The following is a 19,066-nucleotide window of genomic DNA, read 5'->3' as shown; positions in this document are numbered from 1 at the left end:
TTAAAGGAAAAGAGAAATTCTGAGCCTGAGAACATGAGCTGTGTTGTATTGGTATGAGTCATCTGTTTTGGGAAGAGCAGCTTCCAGAGGCAAGTTTAAAAACAACAACAACAACAAAAAAAATGAGTCAACTGGTGTCTGGTTTCTTTTCTGAGATGGCCAAGGACCTGGGCTACTTAGCGCCTGTGGTTGGATTATGAGGGTATGTTTTGTCAATCACTGCAAATTAAATATATATGAGAAAAGAGAAGAATTTTATGGCTTAGAACATTTTATTTTAAAGCCCAGGTAACAGAACAATAGGATTCTGTTTTTTAAATTTTGCTGCTTCTGCAGTAGTAGTGAATGAAGAAAGATGTCATGGTGTGACGTGGCCTTTTGAGGCACTGGCTGGCATTCCGTGTGCGTTTGTACAGGCCCTGGGTACCTGCATTGTCTGATACCTGGCTGCGTCTTGTGGTGGCAATGTCTTAACTGTGAAGTGCTCTGACACAACGGGAGATGCAAGGGACTTGGCTGTCTTAATAAACTGCTGCTTTAGGAAGGTGGTATTTTTCCTCCTGTCTCCCACTTCACCCATAACGTTAGCGTTTGGGACAGATGGATGCAATGGCAGGATCTGGCATTTGGACCTTCAGCCACTGATCTGTGCTGCTAGCCCAGGGCTGAGGCTGCAGGAGTTGGTACCCAAGAGCCTTCTCCTGCTGCTTGCATTTCATGTGGTGTTAGTCAATTGATAGTCGTGCGCTGCTGCAGTGCCAGGCCGGGGAAGACTGGCTTTAAAATAGTTTTCTTCCAATTTTTCTCAGGCTAAAAGAGGCCAATGGAGATGGTCTGGCCCTGTGAAGTCATTTTCTTCTCTTTCTGCATGCTGCAGCTTCTTCAGACAGAAGGGAGTGCTGAACTAGAGTAGCACAGAGTGAACTCCAGCCAGCAGAGCAGAGTAGAATTTACTTTTTATGAAACTAAAATTGCATCTAATGTCAAGGGAAGCCGTTTCCAGTCCAGTCTTCTGAGCAGAGTCATCTGAGACAAGAGACTGGTGAAGAAGCACTCTGACTTACTTTGGCACCTTTTGTTTTGGGGGTTTTGTCAGCTGTCTGACAGCAAATGCAGACAAGGATAGTAATCTTTCACATTTTTCCCAGTGCTTTCGAGGTTATTTTTCATCGTAGAGCAGCCTTTGGATCCCTATCCCACTGTCTCCCTTCCTCTCCCCATTCTTCTGTATTATGGCAACTCAGCTTCCAAAGCAAGACTTGCAAAGAGCAAATCTCTCCTAAGCCCAGGGCTGTAACTGTACTGCCAGGTTAATTTTGCCACTCAACAAAACTCTGATTCTTTGTTCCACATGGGTTGCTTCTACGTGTGCTAGTGCAGGAAGATGATGTGGCTAAATGGCTCCAGTGGAGCTCTCACAGGTCTTCTGGCTGTTGCCCTGGTTGGCCAGAGAGAGGGTCTTTACATGCCTGCCCCATCTCCTCTGGTTTAGACGCCTTGTCCACATCTAGTGCTGCCTCTTCTCTGTGAGTGCTCAGCAGGTCAGTAATGAAAGGAAAACAGCCTCTCTTCCAATACATTTTCTAGGCCCATCAAGGTTCTGAGGCAGGCTGGTTTGGAGGCTGTAAACTCTGGGTCGGTAGAAAGAAGCAGGGTAGAACATGTATCCAGGTTTTGTCTTCTCACTGTAGTAGCTGCAGAGAGCTATGGATCTTCATTATGATCTGCTTAGGTGAAGTTAGTGGTTACGAAACGGCGATGAGTTTACTTTCCCAACATCTGCCTCCTACAAGGATTCTGCTGCTAATACACTTACAGCTTTATTCCTACATGTGCACTCTTACTTGCTTCTTTCTACTCTACAAATACTCCAGAGTCTTTCCACTCTACTTCTTTAGATCCATCTTCTGTTCTCAGTGCAAAGTTCTTGCAAAGTTTTTCCCAATTAATTCTCACCAGCTTTCCCCCTCTTACTGTTCTTTGGCTCCCTGAGTCTTAGGAGAGCCAACACAAATACGGTAGCAGTTTTAAGGAAGAAAATCACTCCACCTCTTACTGCGGCAGCTGTGTGTGTGGACTTCAACTCAGGTGTCCCTTTGTCTTTGTGCATTGACCTTTCATGACTGTGCCATCTTTCTCCATGTGAGAGTGGAAGATATCTCCTGTGCAGATTGACAGCTGATAGGAATGAAGAGGTGACTATTATTTTAACCTCCTTGCTGAATTTAGGATTAGAGTTGATAGTTCTTATGGATTTTCTGTTCTAAGGTAGAAGCTTACAAAGGTAGAGAGTTAATTCCCTTTTCAGGTATTTAGCAAGTAGGTGGTCTTGATACAGTTAAATTCCGCTGGTCCTGAAGGAGATGCTTGAAAGGTGCTATCCACAAGAGATGGTTTAGAATTTTTCAGAAGACTAAATGTGTACATCAGATCTGGCTTAGGGGGTGAATAAGAGCAGGATCTGAACATGTACCACACCCCCAAACTGCTAAATCTGCAAAGCAATCTGAAGCAGTGGTGGTACTGCTTTATTTCATGATCTGAGCTACCCTGTGCTATGAAAGATGAATTCCTGGACTTGGCATACCGAAGTATCTGAAGCATCCCTGTACATGTATGTATAGACTCCTCTGTCTTATTTCAAGTAATCTGAAGTCTTATATGAACAATAACTAATAAATACAGGCTATTTGTGAAAATGCTGTCCTGTGAGCAAGGAATCTGCTCACTAGTTTTAGCAGGGAAGCTGTTCACTAAAGCATGGTCATTTGGACATGCTGCAGTCAAAAAAGGAAATGTGGAAGAAAGAGATGTAATATTAAATGGATATACTTTCATATGGGCTGTGTAAAGGCTGGGACTGAACCTGCCCTGTGGAGCTGTGATAAATGATTGGCAGGCACAGGTAGGAATCCTGAATCCAGTAATAGCATTTGCAGAAGGTCACTTCAACATAAAAAACAAACAAACAAACAAAAAAAAAACAACAACCATAATAAGAAGTAATTATAGGGAAAAAAATCTATCCCTGTCAATTAGAGGAGAAGAGAAAGCAAATAAAGCAAACAATAAGAATGTATGTGTGCCTGTGTATTTTGATACATGTGTACCTCTGTAGATAGCATTAAAAATCACGTAGGTGCAGTGTGTTGGTTTGCCTTCGATAAAGCAGATATCTCTGGTCCAGTCCCAGTTGGAGCGTGAGAGAGCAGTTCAGTTCTGTGACTTGGGAGAGGGGCAGCAAGAAGCTCAGAAAGAGCTGGACAGGAACCAAGGTGATGTCAGCTGTAGTCAGAAGAGAAGCAGGGCATCCTTATGATCTGGCTCCCTGGCTCATGAGCTGGAGTGCATGAAGCTGCAGCTGGGAGCACATGTTGCTGCTGGAAGAACACGGCTGGGAAACACCTCTGGGACTGCGCCTTCATAAGCTGAGTGGAGAACAAGGGAGCTGTCGGATGAGGCAGTGAAAGCTCAAGGGCTGACGCGGAGTTAAACTGATGCCTGAAGAGGTGAGAGGCTTCCTTGACTGGTAGGTGGAAATAGATGGGCAAATGCCAGTTCCACACGGAGCGCAGATGTCAAGTTATTGTTTTATTTGAAAGAGGTCATATGTAGCTTACCACCTTTCGGAAGGCTGATAATTTCAGCCAGATTTCCCTGTGGGAATGCTCTGGTGCTGCCTTCTTGGGACATAAAGCACACGGTCAGATGAAAGACTGATCTGAGGAGGACTATAAACCACCAAACATCGGAGATTTATGAAGGATTTGTTGCTTCATGTTTACAAAAAAGGAAAATGGCAGGAGTGCATAGAAAGTGAAGATGGTGTGTATGTAGTTGTAACCCAGATGATAAGCTTCCTGATACTTTGGGGAAATAACAGCACTGAAAATGTAAGCTTGCTTTTACAAAGATGTAAGTGGCAATGAACTACCCAACACTGGAGAAGTATGTCTGCTGTGTAGGAACCAGGCCCTAAAACATGATATTTAAAAACAAACAAACAAACTTGTTTTTCAGGACAGAGAAATTTGTCTGGTCTGTGAAGACAGATATACTCACTGATAGCAGTCACAGGCTGCTTGCTGTTCTTTCAGAACTGAAATAAACCTGAACAATAGAGAACAAAACTCACCACTAATTTATTTGGCCGTACAATGGATTTCGGCTGCTGACCATGTACTTTGCCAAGGCAGTGATGGCAAGAGTAACTCCCATGGTAAGCTAATGGGTGGGCACTACTGGGAGAAACTCCGGGAAGCTGCTTCAGAAGAGCTACATTTCCCAGCTGTAGGAATGGGTGCCTGCTTGAGGATCTTGTCAGACGTGGTGAGCTGGTGAGTAGGAGCCTGGGATTTATACTGCTGTACCCTTCCTTCCCAGGATACTTTTACCTCTAAGAACTGGAGTAAGCCAGAAATTGAGGTGAGACAGCCACCACTTTGGAGGAGCTACTAGGATTCCCTGGGTGAAAAAAAAAAAATAGCAATTTGGGACTCCTGAAGTTTCCTCCTCAAGGGCTGTTAGGAGGAAATTTGAGGATTCACGGCCTGACAAGTAGCAGATAGCACTTGGAAGAACTAGCTACTTCACGTCCTAGTGGTAGTTTGATGTTAGGAATGAAAACATATATTCACAGAATGCTAGAGGAGAAAATATTGAGGAGGAAAATAATTTTATGTAGAATTGCCACGAAGAGACTTCAGAAAGTTTTTCTCTTTTTCCCATTTTGATGACAGTCTGGGGCCCTGTTTGAAGGTGCTTGAAGTGTTCTCTCTCTCGTTTCATCTGTCTTCATGCGGTGTCTTCTGCTTGCAAGCTTTAAATATAACTTAGCACAAGCCAAGATGTGAGATTTCTTTACGGTCTGCAGCAGCTCTGGCCCCCCTCAGATGAAGAGTCATTGGGGATTCTTGCTGTAGGTGTTTACCCAGTTACCAGCTAACTACTGACAGCCGAACAGTGGAAGTTTATAAAGGCCTGTGCACTGGAGAAGAGTAATAAAAGGAGAAGGAAAGAGTTCTTTGCAGTTGTGTGTATAAATAGCAAGAATTTTTAGAAGCTGTTTTTTTATGCTCCAGTAAAAGAAGCAGCCAACTTCTGAAATGCTGCTTTTAGTCTCTCCTGCAGCTGGCTAGGAGAGGCTGCCTTGGATCTGTCTACAGTTCTTTTTTTTTTTTTTTTTTTTTTTCTTTTTACACTGCTTTTCTTCACAGATTTAAGTGACTTGGATTTTGTCACACTATTAGCAGGCTAGGATTTTAGATACTCTTACTTCAGCGCCGTGATCATAAGACTCTTTTCTTCCAAGCTTCCTTTTCAATGTGAAATGTGTTTGGATTTCTGGTCATTCTTATTGCCAAACCTGGCTTTTCTCCACTGCATGCAGATTGTGGCTTGTTGCTGCAGATTGTTCAGAAGAGTTGGGTGAAGCACACTTAGTTGTTATTCTCAGAAGGATATTGACCTCTGAGTTGTCTAAATCAGTTTATTATTGTAGGGCTGTTCATCAGGAGTGGACTGGTGTATTTGTTTTTCATTTAGCTTTGGAAAGAAGATGGGGGAGAGGGGACATCTGCTGAGAAGAAAAAGAAGATGGGGGGGAAAAAAAACTTTTTCAAAAAAATAACTGTCTGAATTTCCAAACAGCCTTAAGAAATGATATAAGATAGGCATCACGTCTTGACCTTAATGTTGTCTCTCCTTTATGTCTCTAGGCTCCTTAGTGGCACTGGAAAGGATATTGGCTACGGCTTACACATTCTCAGCATGTTCTTAGGATAAATTCTCGCTCTCCATTCATTACTCTGTTTTGGGTTGCTTTTTCCTAGTAAGCCATGATGTGCATTATGTTCTCTGAATGTCAGATTTGCTTCAGGCAGCTAATGCAACACGCTAAGCTCAAGCTTTCAAAGCCAGCTGTGAATGTGGATTGCCGCTGTACATAAGTGCACGGTTTGAAATGAAGGTCCGGGCAGTGAAGAGCCAGGCAGTTGCCCACCAGGAACTAACAGTGCTGAGATCTAGGCTGTAAACTTGCAGTAGCTTTGGAAAAATCACTTCTTGCAAGTCAGTTCTGCTCTCACTGCAGAGAATAAAGTCAACCTGGGCTACTGTTAAAGCATTATTTTAAGGCTTACCAGCAGTTGAGCAGCCCAAAACTGGAGAAAAGCTGCCGCAGATTCTGCAGGCTGGTTGTGCAGGCTCCCTGTGGGCACACCTTCCGCAGGGCTGGTCCCCTCCTCTGCAGGGCTGATGGGGGGCTCTGCCCACTCCTACAGCAGGTCCCTGGCTTCAGAGCTGTGCTCTGTGCTGGGGCTGCTTCAGAGGCCCTTGGGCCCTTGCTGGGCAGTTGCTTGTTGGGGAGCCCTTGTTGGGACAGGTTGAGGCACAGGGGAGTGTTCTACAAGCAGGCTTTAAGGTAAGGTTGTGTCCTTCTTGGAGATGTTGGGGAGACTCAGGAGTAATAGTTCTAGATGTTGAGTGTGATCTCAGCCATTTTTCAGGTTTGTCTTGTGGGTCTACTGCATGCTTGACACTTGAGGAGTCTTGTATCTGGAACAGCAAGCATCCCTCTTGGTCACTGTGAGTGAAGAGCTGCTGCTTTGCTTGCTCTTGGGGTAGGGTGGTCGCTGTGGGCAAAGGTCTGTTACAGTAACGTGATGCTGTGCATGATGCAGGGCATGGGAAGTCTCAGCTTTCTGCATTTCTGTTGCCGTTCATGAGATCATGTTAGTCAGAAAATTCTTTAAACTATTAATGTCTTCACGTTTTCTCTTTGTTCTTTGAAAAGCCTCCCCCCTCTAAACTCTCTACTGCTCCCTCCCAAGATGTCCCTACCTTCCTCCATGCTGAGAAGCGGTGCCTTCTGGGCAGCCCACGCAGGCTTTACTGGTAACAGCCACACTTCCCCATCCCTTTGGCTTAGATTGATAATTGGATTCATTTAATCTTCCTTTGTCGTCATTCTTTTTTTCTTTTTTTCTTTTTTTTTTTTTTTATAACTGAATCCCAGTTCTCTTCAGAACAGATTTGACAGATAGGCAGGGATCAGAGGCTGCTGGCAGGTCCAGAATGAACAGGGCAAAGGAACCAGGAGTGGCAGGGAAATGATGCACTTCGTAAGAGAAGGGAGATAGGGACAAAAAAAAAAAGGGGGGAAGATGCAGACTGGAAATAGGCTGTGCTTTCTAACTGGCAACACACGGTGTGTTGGTAGAACTCTGAGGAAGGGAGACAGTGCCCATCCTGATAGGGATGGAGTCCAGAGAAAGAAGCAGCAAAAGCATTAATACATCAGAACTGACCAAAATCCCAGAGCTCCAAATCCATCCTGAAAGCGCTAAGAAAGGGACATCAAGTCTGTATTTAGAGACATCTGTCTGTGGCATGCTTTTAGCATTCGTTGTGAGGCTTGATTAATCGATTTGCTGGAACTATTCCACACTTCAGTGGAGTTGAAATTCTATTTTCTGAGCCGTGGTTAATTGAGGCTCTCGGTTACCTGAAGGATGAATATCTCCTCAGAGTTATGACTTCAGTGCATAAGTACTGCTAAGACTTTGCTGCATAAATCTTTAAACACTAATGAACTAATGTCTTGGGGCAAATCCAGTGCTGGTGTTCTGTAAATCTTTACTCCCAATGGTTTGTGTGAGAATTGTATGAAAAGACTGAAGACAGATCTGCAGCACGTCAATGCTGTCCCTGGTTACACAGGCATGCTGATTTAGTGCGTACTCGCAGGGGAAAATAGAAAATAAGAGAGGAAGAATTACATTTAAAAGGATATTGCTCAAAAAGCAGTTACATTTATATAAATGCTGTTTGGATAAGAGGAGTCTGAAGAAACAGCATATCAGAGCTTACGGTCAGGGAATGGCAGTGCCATCTATCTCAGAGCTGTCTGATGTTCTCTCATTTGGAGAGACTGAAGCATCCTGCTGCAGGTCCTCTCTCTTCAGTTACTCTTTCAAATTACAAAGTAATTATGACATATTACACAAGGTTATAGATGTATCTAAGACATTCCTTAGAAATATGAGCATGAACGTTACAAAACTAAATATTACTAGTAAACACTTCAGATAGGAATTTTTAAAATAATGGAGTCCTATTTTTTCTTTTAAACTGGCTACTGCAGAAACAAGTGGATGTTAAGAATAAGGAACTTATTGCAGCAGTTGAAATTCCCACCTGTGGTGAATCAAGCAGCTGCCAGAATTAACAGCCTAAGGCTGACAGTCAGAAGAATTGTCTCATGGAAGTTTTTCTTTTATTAGCATTTCAGAGTTAATTCAGAGTATCTTGACTGCATCTTACTGTAACTGTCCAGAGGCTGTGAGTCTAAATAATTCTGCTGGGGACAAGAGATAATCAGGGAGAGACTTTCTGGAGCTCAATTTGGCTTGGTAGAAGAGAAATGGACAGAAAGCCACTGCAAAGGAGAGCCCTTGGAGAAAAGAAAGTGAACCAGACAGTGCTAGAGGGTTTAATCAGGCATGAATAGGACAGGCACTGATGCCTCCCCTGCAGTGCTCGTGCATGACAAATCTGCCATTATCTCTTGGTCTCCCATCAAGCCATTTTCTGATCACTTGCCTGTTGTCTGCCTGGGCTGCAGAACTGGAAATGTGTATGGAAGCATTCCCCCTGCACAGAAGTGTCTCACACACGAAACAGACAGTCTGGGATGTACAGCCCGTCTCCTTACTTGGCCTGGTGCGTCAGGTTGATCTGCATCTTACTCAACCTAACGGATGATGAATGTCCATTTGGAGTTGGTGTTCTAAAATCTAAAAGGATAATCTTAGTGCTGTTATTATAACCTTTTCTTGCAGCCCTAAACCAGAGTCCTGCCCTCATCTTCCGAGACAGATTTCTGTAGAGAAGCACAGCTCTTCACAGTCTTCCTCTTATAGGCCTGTCTTTGTCTGCTGTGTGTGGAGAGGCTCTCAGTCCCCATGCTCTCACCAGCATCACCTGGACAGGGACTGCATGCTCCTCTGAGGACCAGGTGTGGTTTCCACAAACTTGCCTTCTTTCTTGCCATTCTGTCATCAAGTTGGAAAAGAAGGTCCTGGGGAGAGAGGGAAAACTTCTGAGCTGGCTTAGTTCAGTCTTACTAATAATATTGCATTTTGAGGCGCTCCTTCTCTAGCTGCTTGAAATATAATCTGCTGGTGATAGGAGGTTTTTCCACAGCCTTGAGATAAGCAGCCCCCTGTTTTCCATAAAACACCGCGGTGTGAGCAGCAGCAGTACCAGCATTGCCATCCACGTGCAGTCTCCACGACTTGTTTGCTCTCTGCTGAGACAATTGTGCTGGTGGCAGCTGTGTTTCTGGTTTTCTGGAAGCTGCTGCCCATCCCACTGTAGCTACCTCACTGATTAATGCCTTTTGGTTTCCTCAGGGGACTGAATAGCTACCGTATGATTAGAGCCTTTTGGCCTTTATTACTGTCACGCCATTAAAAGTCTTGTATAACCAAGATCAATTATCTATTTGATGCTTTTCATAAGTCTGCATCTTGCCGAACCCAGCCTGCTGTCTGAATGCCTCTCCCACTAATGTCCTGCAACTACTTTCCTGTGTGGTTCTTAGGCATTAATTGCTGTCCAATAAAACAGTACTTTTCTCCCTCATTTCCCTATTAAGAGCTTCTTTTGCTGTGTTGCCTGCCAAGTGTCAGCCAATTTGGTATCACTGGCGGATGATACTGGGAATGGCTGCAGTGTTCATTATTGTAAATGCCCAAACGACTTGTAACCATTACCCTGTGGTGTCCACAGCTTGTGCAAGGATGGGATGTGGCTCCCAGGGTATCATTTGTTCCCTTCTATGTTTTACTGTGCAATTTTGTCTTATTTTGAGTGAAATGTTTTACAGAAGGAGCTAATGATTTACGGACTTGCTTAGTGCCCAGCACCAGATTATATTTGGCTGCCACCGTTCAGCATCTGCCCTGCCTAGGGATGCCTTTAATTAGCAGGCAGCAGGTGAGAGCTGTCCTTCAAGCACATCAGAAGGAGGTTCCCATCAAGCTTCAGCTGACTAGACACCTGACAAGAAAAGAAAAATGCTGAGACTGTATTAGCACATTGATGCTTGACTTCTTGCAGTTGTGGTGAAAGGCTTAGGATTCAAAAGAAATCAACTCTTGTTGTTGATCGTAATCTGGTTGTTGTAAGGGGTTCATTTGCACTGCAGAGGTTGTCACAGACCTGGTTTTGTGGTTCAGTTATTAGCCACAAGCTTCTAGTGTTGGAATTAGATACCTTGCAAAGTGTAAGAAAGAAGCAGAGGAGAAATGGGTGATTATTATGTGATGCACAAATCCAGGAAAGAGATCTTCATTGCATGGGGGAAATGACACGGGTAGAAGACAAGTCTTGTTGGCTGTATTTGTGTGAGGCTTTGGCGGGCAGGCATAAGGCAACAGAAATACCTGGTGGCAGGATGCTTGGAAGAAGAAGGGACAGACTGAGAGGGAAGGAAATTCTGTGCATTTAGAAAACTTCTTTTGTTAAAGGTCCAACTTTGTAAAGAAATCTCAAAAATTACAAGGAAAACCTTACAGATAATACTGCATGCTGTGGATGCCTGCTGCTATCAGAGTTTAAATACATTTCATGTAATAAAGGTGTAGAGGGAAGTGCAAGGAGTAAGCCACACAAGCAGAATAACTTAGATTTATTGAAAAGAGAGGAAAATCATACAACTGTTAGCAGTTCAGTAAAAACTTCACAGTTGTTTTGTTCCCTGGAGAATGCCAGTTCTTTATTTCCCTGGTGCCTTACCACCTAGCAATAGGTATGACTTCTGAGGCCTCTGCATCTTTTGATGTCTGTCTATTCAGATACAAAAAATGTCTCCCTTCATGCTGTGGCTGTATAATCCCTATTCTGACAAAAGAAAACTCTTCCTAGCACCTTGTACCATGTGGGGGGGTTGACATGTGCAGAGCAAAGAAGTTAAGTAGTGCCTGATGAAGAGTCAAGAGAAACTCAACTTGAAAGAAAAGTTTCTAAAAACCAAAAGATGTCAAATTCACACTGAGGTGTAAATCTGTCAGGCTTCAGTAAAATTATGCCTAAGCAGCTTGTGCCAGTGAAGGTAGCATGGGAGAGCAATGCTTAGGACCTTGTAAATTTATACTAAAAGCGTAAGAACTAATTGTGTTGAAATTGTTCAGCGATAAGCAAATCGTATCCTTTCAAAAACCTCTTCACCAAGTTTCTTCCTGTAGAGACAAATAGAGTTTGTTTTCATTTCCTTTTTGTCATGACTAACCACCTCTATGCTCAGCTGTTCCTTTTTATTCTCATCCTTTGTGCTTTGCTGTCCTGAAGCCAAATCTGAGTGGATTTCAATATGATGCATGAAATCTTTATCAAGAAGAAGTAAGAGTTCAGCTGCATAGATGCAAGGTGCGGTACAGGAAAATGTTAAACCTCAAAACTTTCTCTTCCAGTTTCCTGTCTGTGGCTTCTATCAAAGGTTAGTCTTTCAGTATAATAAACTTTTAGGGTATGGAGGCTGTAGGAGACAGCTGAAGGGACTCAGGTTTTTAACACTCTGTTGCATTGAAAACTGCATGTTAGAGGCAGAAAAGGTGGGACAGTGCTGCTGCTTTAAATGAGCAAGAAGGTGGTGTGTGCTTCTTTTGAGATGCCTGTGTTTTTCTACTGATGATTCCATCCAGAAGTTCTTTGGTAGCCCCACCCCTGGCAAAGTCCTTGAACCTTTCAGCTCCCTCCTTGCTACCAGATGGAAAACCAGCTGCATCCCAGTCCTCAGGCAGAGCAGTAGACATTGTCCAGGTCCCTTCTGAATCTTAGTTCCTCAAGGCTTAAATTTGCAGTTGAGAAAGTGCAACAACTTAAAATTCAGTTTTCTTAGAATTTGCGCTTTGTGGTTGTTACAGCTCTGTGCATGTTGCCATCTGGGTGATAAGGGCTTGTGAATTCCTTGTTGACTCCTCTCCCTGTCTTCATTTCAGAGTGCCTGCTGGGGTGTGTGCAGAAGGATGGCTGCGGCAGAGCCTCTGACCGCTTTCTCCCGATGGTACCTCTATGCCATTCACGGCTATTTCTGTGAGGTGATGTTCACGGCTGCTTGGGAGTTTGTGGTCAACTTTAACTGGAAGTTCCCGGGTGTTACCAGTGTGTGGGCGCTCTTCATCTATGGCACCTCCATCCTCATCGTGGAGAAGATGTATCTGTATCTCAAAGACAAGTGTAACATTTTGCTGCGCTGCTTCATTTACACCCTTTGGACATATCTCTGGGAGTTCACCACTGGCCTCATCCTACGCCAGTTCAATGCCTGCCCGTGGGACTATTCCCAGTTTGATTTTGACTTCATGGGCCTGATCACCCTGGAGTATGCCATTCCTTGGTTTTGTGCTTCTTTCATCATGGAGCAGCTGGTGATCAGAAACACCCTGCGCTTGCGATTTGATGAGACTGCTGAGCCAGGGGCCCCCACCGTCCCCGTAGCCTTGGCCAACGGCCACGTGAAGACAGATTGAACAGTGAGTCCGAACCATGGTTAGCAATCTGAGAGAGCCCAGACCTCTACAACAAACTGTCGGCTCTGGCTTTGAGGTACTGCTCCTAGCTGTATGATAAGATTAATAAACCCCATTTTTCTAATGGGGTTGTGCATGGGATATACCGGAAAAAATGGAACCAATAGATTTTCTATGGATTTTACTCTTTGGGCTCCAAGGACCAATATCAATTACTTGTTAGCTAGGTCATTTCTGATTTTAACTTATTACAGATGAAAGCAGTTCTTTGGCTTACCGTTTCATGTGGAGAAAGAAGAAAAGAAGTGCTCCAGTGGAAATGCATTCAAAAAGGAAAAACATAATCAGTGGATGGGCATGGATGCGCCAGCTAAATTAGTGATTGGCTTACTCCATTAGGCAATATTCAGGTGCTTGCTTGCAACCAATACCTCCCGTGGGACCTGAGATGCTGCAGGAACAAGGAAAATCTGTCTGCTGTTGAGAGGGACCTAAGACTGGCAGTCTGCTGGGGAGGTAGATGGTGTTCCCCTCTCGAGGTCCCATTGGCCTCCCCCAAGGTTCTTTGTTGCACCACAATGTGATCTGGTGCTGGACATCTTGCTGAATTTATACAAATCTTGTACTTCTTGAAATCTCAGTCCTGATACTCACGAGAATTTTTTTTTCTTTCCTTTTTTTTTTTTTTAATAAAGGCCTTTTCTTGCCGAGTGAATTTTACCATAATCTGTGCAATCTGAATCTTGGCAAAAGGCACAAGAAATAGCATAAGTCTTCCCATCTCCTCTGTCTCCCCAAAGCAGAACTTGTCTGAAGGGCTGCTGCAGATTCCAGCTCCCATCCCAACCGTGCAAATCTTGTAGAGACTGTACATGCCACAAGAGTTTTCTGCCTGCCTTCCCAGATCTGTTTCTGGTGATGTCTGGCTGCAACCCATTGTATTTGACTAAAGGTCAAAATCTTCACGTGGCTAAAGTGGTACCTGTGATCCAGTGCTCCGGCACTGCCTGCCACCTCCTTCAGCACTGGGCAGAACTGAGCCAGGACTCAGTGTTCTCCCCAGTGTTTCAAGAGGTTTTGCTTTTCCTTCCCAAAATCTATTTTCAACAACCACAGCAAACCTTTCTCATGGCAATTACTGGAGGAAGCAAAAGCTGTGCTGTGCTGTCTGATATAGGGAGACATGCTATTTTAACAAACAAACAAACAAACCCCTCCTTGAAGAGCGCTGCGTGAGTTATGAGGTCCCAGTGAGGGCAGCAGTAGAGCTGGAGGTGCAGGAGTGCAGTGGCTCCCTTTCAGAGCTACCTGCATGGGGGCAGTTTGAGATTTGTCCTAAAGACAGCATTTGTGGAGTATGGGGAAAGCTGCAGTGCAGAGAAGGTGTTTGATACTGGCAGCCACAGATTAAATCATTTGCTTTGGGAAGTCTGTGCTGTCAGTGTCAGCCACGAATGTGGAGTTGCCATCTGCCAGACGTACCTCACTCCTGACAGCTTTCTGAGGCAGGTTTGCTGTAATGGTCCTGTAGGGCCAGATTAATTTGGGGTTTTCTTCCATCACAGTCAACTGAGCTGCAGAAGGGATGAATTTAGCTTGAAATGCAAGCGTGTTTGTATGGCTGTAGGGTTCCACTCCTATGATGGAAGTGGCCAGGTTCTTTCTATGTTGGTCCTCTGAGAGGGCGTGCTCGGCTGTGTAGCTGCTTCTTGCCCTGGAGCATCCAGCCTTGAGGGGAAAAGCACTTCTGGCCCTGTGAGGGGAATTAGTTGTTGGTTCTGCTCTTAGGAAGGCAGCATTAATCCTTCTTGTATCACACTGAGTGCAATTATTTTATTCCTCTCCTCCCCCTTCTCACATGACATTCGTTGCTGGCAACGGGCACACAAAAACAGTGGTGTCAAGGAGTTAATCAAATCTGCCCTGGGGTGTGTAGTGTCTACTGAAGCACTCAGCATACTTAGGTGGATATTTAGAGTTCCCTTTTTAGAGATCATTAAATTAAAAGAGAACAAACACTGAACAGATTCTATTTTCTTGCTGTGATGCCAGTATTACGAAACCAGAGAAACAGTATGTTGTTTATCAGCCTTGATGGTCTCAGGTGTGTAGACCAAGGCAAAACAGTCACCTGGCATTGTACAAGAGGCAAAAAGGAGAAACCCTCAGCCTCATAGAAACTTCCTTAGGATCCCTGCTTTCTCCTTAGCTGTTGCAAAACTCTCAAAAGGGGTTAGCAAGATCCTTTGGTGACTGTACCAGCTGCAGCTGGGGCTAAGGGAGGAGGTGTTCACAAAGCTAACCCAGTTACACAGTCATGTCCCCACTAAATGATGTGGTTCTTTCACAGTGATATAATAGTTAGGTGCTCAAATTATGGATGGGTTTCCCAGCAGCACATGATACCTTATTCCATTATCCTTATTGTTTATGCCATTGTAACAATTATTTTAGTTTGCTTTCCAGTAATGTCTGATGTACCACCTAGATATTACATCCTCATAGAGTTGTAATTTACACCCAGAAGTGCACTTTACTTGCAGCTTGCACACCAGAAACAGAAAGGGACCCAGCAAATTCTTAAATCAATTCAAATAATTCCCTGGACAGCTCATGATATCACCGTGTTTGCTTTCCTACCATGTACCTAATGCAGCAGAGTTAGCTAGACTTCTCCTTTCTGAGCAATGTGGCTTTGTCTCTTCTGCAAAATCTCCCTTTTTAATATGTGTCATGCTTCTGATAACATCAGAAGGGTTTTGGGGAGCTCAGCATGAGCTCAGGACCTGGTCTAAAGTTGTAGAGACATTTATGTTATAAAAAAGAAAACAAACGCACAAGGCCTAACCATTTGTTTGTATGTGGCTCTTCCTCAGCAGATTAAAGTTGCCTGTTTTGAGTTCACCAGCAATAAAAAAAAAATAACTTGTGATTTATCCACCTTGTCCAAACTCTGCAGCAAGAAGGAGAAAGTGACCCATTGCTGCTCTTTTGGGAGGGTGGTGGGTGGTGGGATCCAGGCTTTGATTGCCTGAGGTTCCACTTTTGCCTCCCTTGTCTTGCTTATCTCCTGTACTGTCCATGCTAAAGGATGTCCAAGTACTTCCTAAAATACAGTCCGGTGTCCTCGGCGCAAAGGGGAGTTTAAGCATTGTCGTGATGTCTGTGCATATTGCAGTGATGTCAGAGATAAGTGGTTGATTCAAAGCAGGACGAGACTGCATGTTGGTCTTGGGTGTTATAACTGAGAGAAATGTGTACATATGTACCAGGTATTAGTATGCCTTTGGTCTGAATGCATTTTGTAATTAAAGCTGAATAATCCAATCAACGTTTCGCTTGACTAGTCCTGTGACTATAAAAGGTGAAGAATTACTGGAGTGCCTGAGCTGCTTGGAGAGTTAAGAGGCTGGTGGCTGAAGTCCTCTTGAGATCAATAGCGTTATTCTGCTGTTGACTAATTTTTCTGAAACCTGCACAGAAAAAAGGGGAATTTCTTCGTTCACAGGAACTTTGGCCTTTTAGGTACTATGAATAAAATATGAGCTACTGCTAAAATGTGAAATGAAACCACATATTTTTCTATTTTAGTTTATCCTGGGCCCTGAATACACGCGCTGTGTCCTGTCTTCAAGGGCAAGGCTTGCAGACGCAAGTTCTTCGCTTCAGTCTTTCTGCCTGCAAACTGCAGCTGAACCCGCAGACAAGGAAGCTGCCTTATCTTCCGCTTCCTTTCTGCACGTCCGCAGCTCCCACATCCCTCTGCCAACCACACTGTGTTGTAGAAGGAAATCTCTCTTCTGGTGCATCCCCTGCTAAATCAGAAGCCGTTCCCACCACGCACCCCTCGCCCAGCTGCTGTGGCACCAGGTTGGGTCACAGAGGTGGGGACCCCTCAGGAGGCCTTGCTGTCCTCAGCTGGCCTTGCTTTGCAAATGACCTCCTCTTGCACCTGCCTTCCCTCCTGTCCCTTCGGGTGTCCGGAGCCTGCCGTGGGGAAGTGACCGGCCCTTCCTTCCACCTCCAGCCTGGGGAGCAGGGCAAGCCCCTCTGCACCTGCTGGGGGGGCTCAGCACCATGCCAGGCTGTAAGCTAATAGAGGTCAGGCTCAGTCTGGGGAGGGAACTTCGATTTTAAGGGCAGGCTCAAGAAGCGTGACAATGAATTTGCAGCACCTATGATGGCTTATTTCCAGGATGGCAAGGGTTCACTCCATCAAGGGTTTAGTGACTTGGGCTGCTGCTTTGCGATCACCCAACGAGAGAGAAGTGACAGGAGGAGGTGGTGTCCTCCGTACCTGCTGTGCTCTTGGCCCCCGGGCAGCTGGCAGATGCCAGGGGGAAAAGTGGCCTGGAGTAAGTCTAGGGAGGGGCTGGGGGGACACTGCGTGGTTGGTGGGTGTCCAAAGGCACTGATGCTTCAAGTACACAGCTGCCCTTGCCCAGGGAGATCTCTACTGCACGTGGCAATGCAGAAGTCTGCTTGCCCCACAGGGCATGACAGCCTGGACTTGCTCTGGGGTACGCCGGAGGTTCGGGATCTCTACTCATCTTTTTTCTCTAAGGAATTCCCTACCGACATCTCTGTGGAAAAGTGCATCACCTAGCGATATGCAAGTGAGAGCTCGTTAGACTGGCTGAGGTACTAAAAGCCATACAGCACTGTGCTCCATCCTGGTAAGTTAATCATGCTGAAAGGCAGAAAGCCTTAGCCCGCAGAGTGCTGCCATGCGTTTCTGCCACTTCCAGCACCTGAGTTAGCCCAAGGGCCTACTCAGGAGTGTGTTCTGCCTTATTAAATGTACTCCTAATTCCATGGGTTCTGATGGAAATGTTTTTCATGGGAAAGCAGGAGGTTAAGAGGGGGAGACTGGGAGGAATACTGTAGCAGCTTCATTACCATTTATGATCCCACTAGAGAGCATCTTGTTGCAGCTACTTAACTGAGGCCCTAGACACCAAATGTGGGAAGGTGGCTTGTCATAGCCGTGGAGTGGGGCCCTAGCACCACACACCCACAGTCCGCGCTGAGAGTGCCATGCCCTGCAATCCCGGTGCAGCCAGGAGGAGCTTCTACCGTGCAAGGACTGTGGTGGTGCAAGAGCTGCTGGTTAACGGTGGCAGAGCAAGGCCTGCTGGTGACATCTTCAAGACCTGGACAGGTTGGAAGCAGCTATTTCGTGCTCTCTGTGGCTGAGGCTTCTCACAGGTGTAAAGCACTCTGGCAGGTTTTTTATTCAGGCAGAAGCTGAGCTTTTCCTTGACTCCTTCCTCTGGAGCCCAGGCTGCTCGCTCCCTTTGTAGCCACCAGATTTTCTGACGTGCACGGCCTTCATTAGCTTCTCAGAAAATAGCAGTTTTAAATGGTAATCCCAAATGCTTGACGTCAGTTTGTATTTATGCTCTAGTCAATTTTGGAGCTAAAGACTCTTAAGTATCTGGTAATGCTGTTTGTTTGTACCATTGTGTGGCATGCTGTCCTGCTTTGATGCTATAATGAAGAAGAAGGAGAAGGAAATACAAGCAGTTTGCTCTTTAATAAAAAGAAGTAAACGTATGCAGTTGAGACTATCGATATTTATTAAATATCTGAGTTGAGATATGCAGTGTTTGTAGATTTCTGGCCTTTCAAACCCAGGATACTTTCCAGTGCAGAATTTGTCACTGACCCCCTTTGCAACATACCTATGCTGCTGCTTTGGTATGGCTCCTCACCTAGTATTTGCGGGAATAAGAATAACAGCATTTGCCTTTATCAGTTTTCACTGAAAGATCTGTAAGTGAAATAAATTCCCACTTCAGGCCTTGAAGTAGGTCAGGATGAGCCCAAAATACGACTGTCAGGGAGCTGATGGAAATGTCCTGACAGGTCCAAGGTGGTCTAGTCAGACCTGGAAAGGAAGTTTAAAATTTTGCCTGGTGTGAGGAAAAGTGGTGACCGGACAAAATGTTAAACTCCCAACTGTCCTGTGTGTGACAGCCCCTGAAGCAGTGGGCTACCCACAGGCTTGTGGCTGATACAAGTCCCTCAGCTCTTCACTGGAGATGTCAGCAGCCACCTGCATGCAGGCTGCCCATATGCAAAGCTGGCACGTGAAGGGGCCATCAGAGCTGATACGTAGCATAGGTCTGTTGTTCAAAATAGGACTGATTTCCCTCTCTGTGCTACATAATCTCATCATCATCAGAGTACTTTTGGGTAAATATTGCTAGGGGCAACAAGCCATGTTAGAGGCTAAACTGAGGTGACCATCTGCTCTATCAGCTCATGTTGTTGCAGTTACCGCAGAGCTTATCTACATCGCCCCTTCTGTTGTCAGATCCCTCATCTGATGCCACATCTCTTCCTATTGCTCTTGCTTCTCCATCAGGTCCTTTGGCAATCTGTCCCTTTCTGTGCCTTAAGACCACTGCAAGTCCATGTTGTGATCACAGCTACTCTAAGCTTCCTTTCTGGATCCCTCCTTTGGCAGCTGAACACAAATGGGCTGATTATTGATGAGCTGTGGCATCCATTAAAGCCCACAGCAGCTG

At 45.0% G+C, this 19,066-nt stretch overlaps 1 protein-coding gene across 2 annotated transcripts in view; it reads left to right on the top strand.

Moving 5' to 3' along the window:
• The window catches only part of TMEM229B (transmembrane protein 229B), a 30,669-nt gene extending 14,804 nt beyond the window's left edge, over window positions 1–15,865 (top strand). The window contains exons 1-2 of one of the 2 annotated variants that reach the window (XM_032188427.1): window positions 9,027–11,500; window positions 12,003–15,865. In XM_032188427.1, the coding sequence (XP_032044318.1) occupies window positions 12,030–12,533 (504 nt within the window). In that variant the 5' untranslated portion in view covers window positions 9,027–11,500; window positions 12,003–12,029 and the 3' untranslated portion in view covers window positions 12,534–15,865. Of the gene's footprint in view, window positions 1–9,026; window positions 11,501–12,002 lie in introns of those variants that run through there. The other variant, XM_032188426.1, reaches the window with a different exon arrangement.
• The last annotated feature ends 3,201 nt before the right edge of the window (window positions 15,866–19,066 follow it).

This window comes from Aythya fuligula, chromosome 5 (assembly GCF_009819795.1).
Source record: "Aythya fuligula isolate bAytFul2 chromosome 5, bAytFul2.pri, whole genome shotgun sequence".
Lineage (NCBI taxonomy): Eukaryota > Metazoa > Chordata > Aves > Anseriformes > Anatidae > Aythya > Aythya fuligula.
The sequence above is the reverse complement of the archived record's forward strand: the minus strand, read 5'-3'. Positions and strand labels throughout refer to the sequence as shown.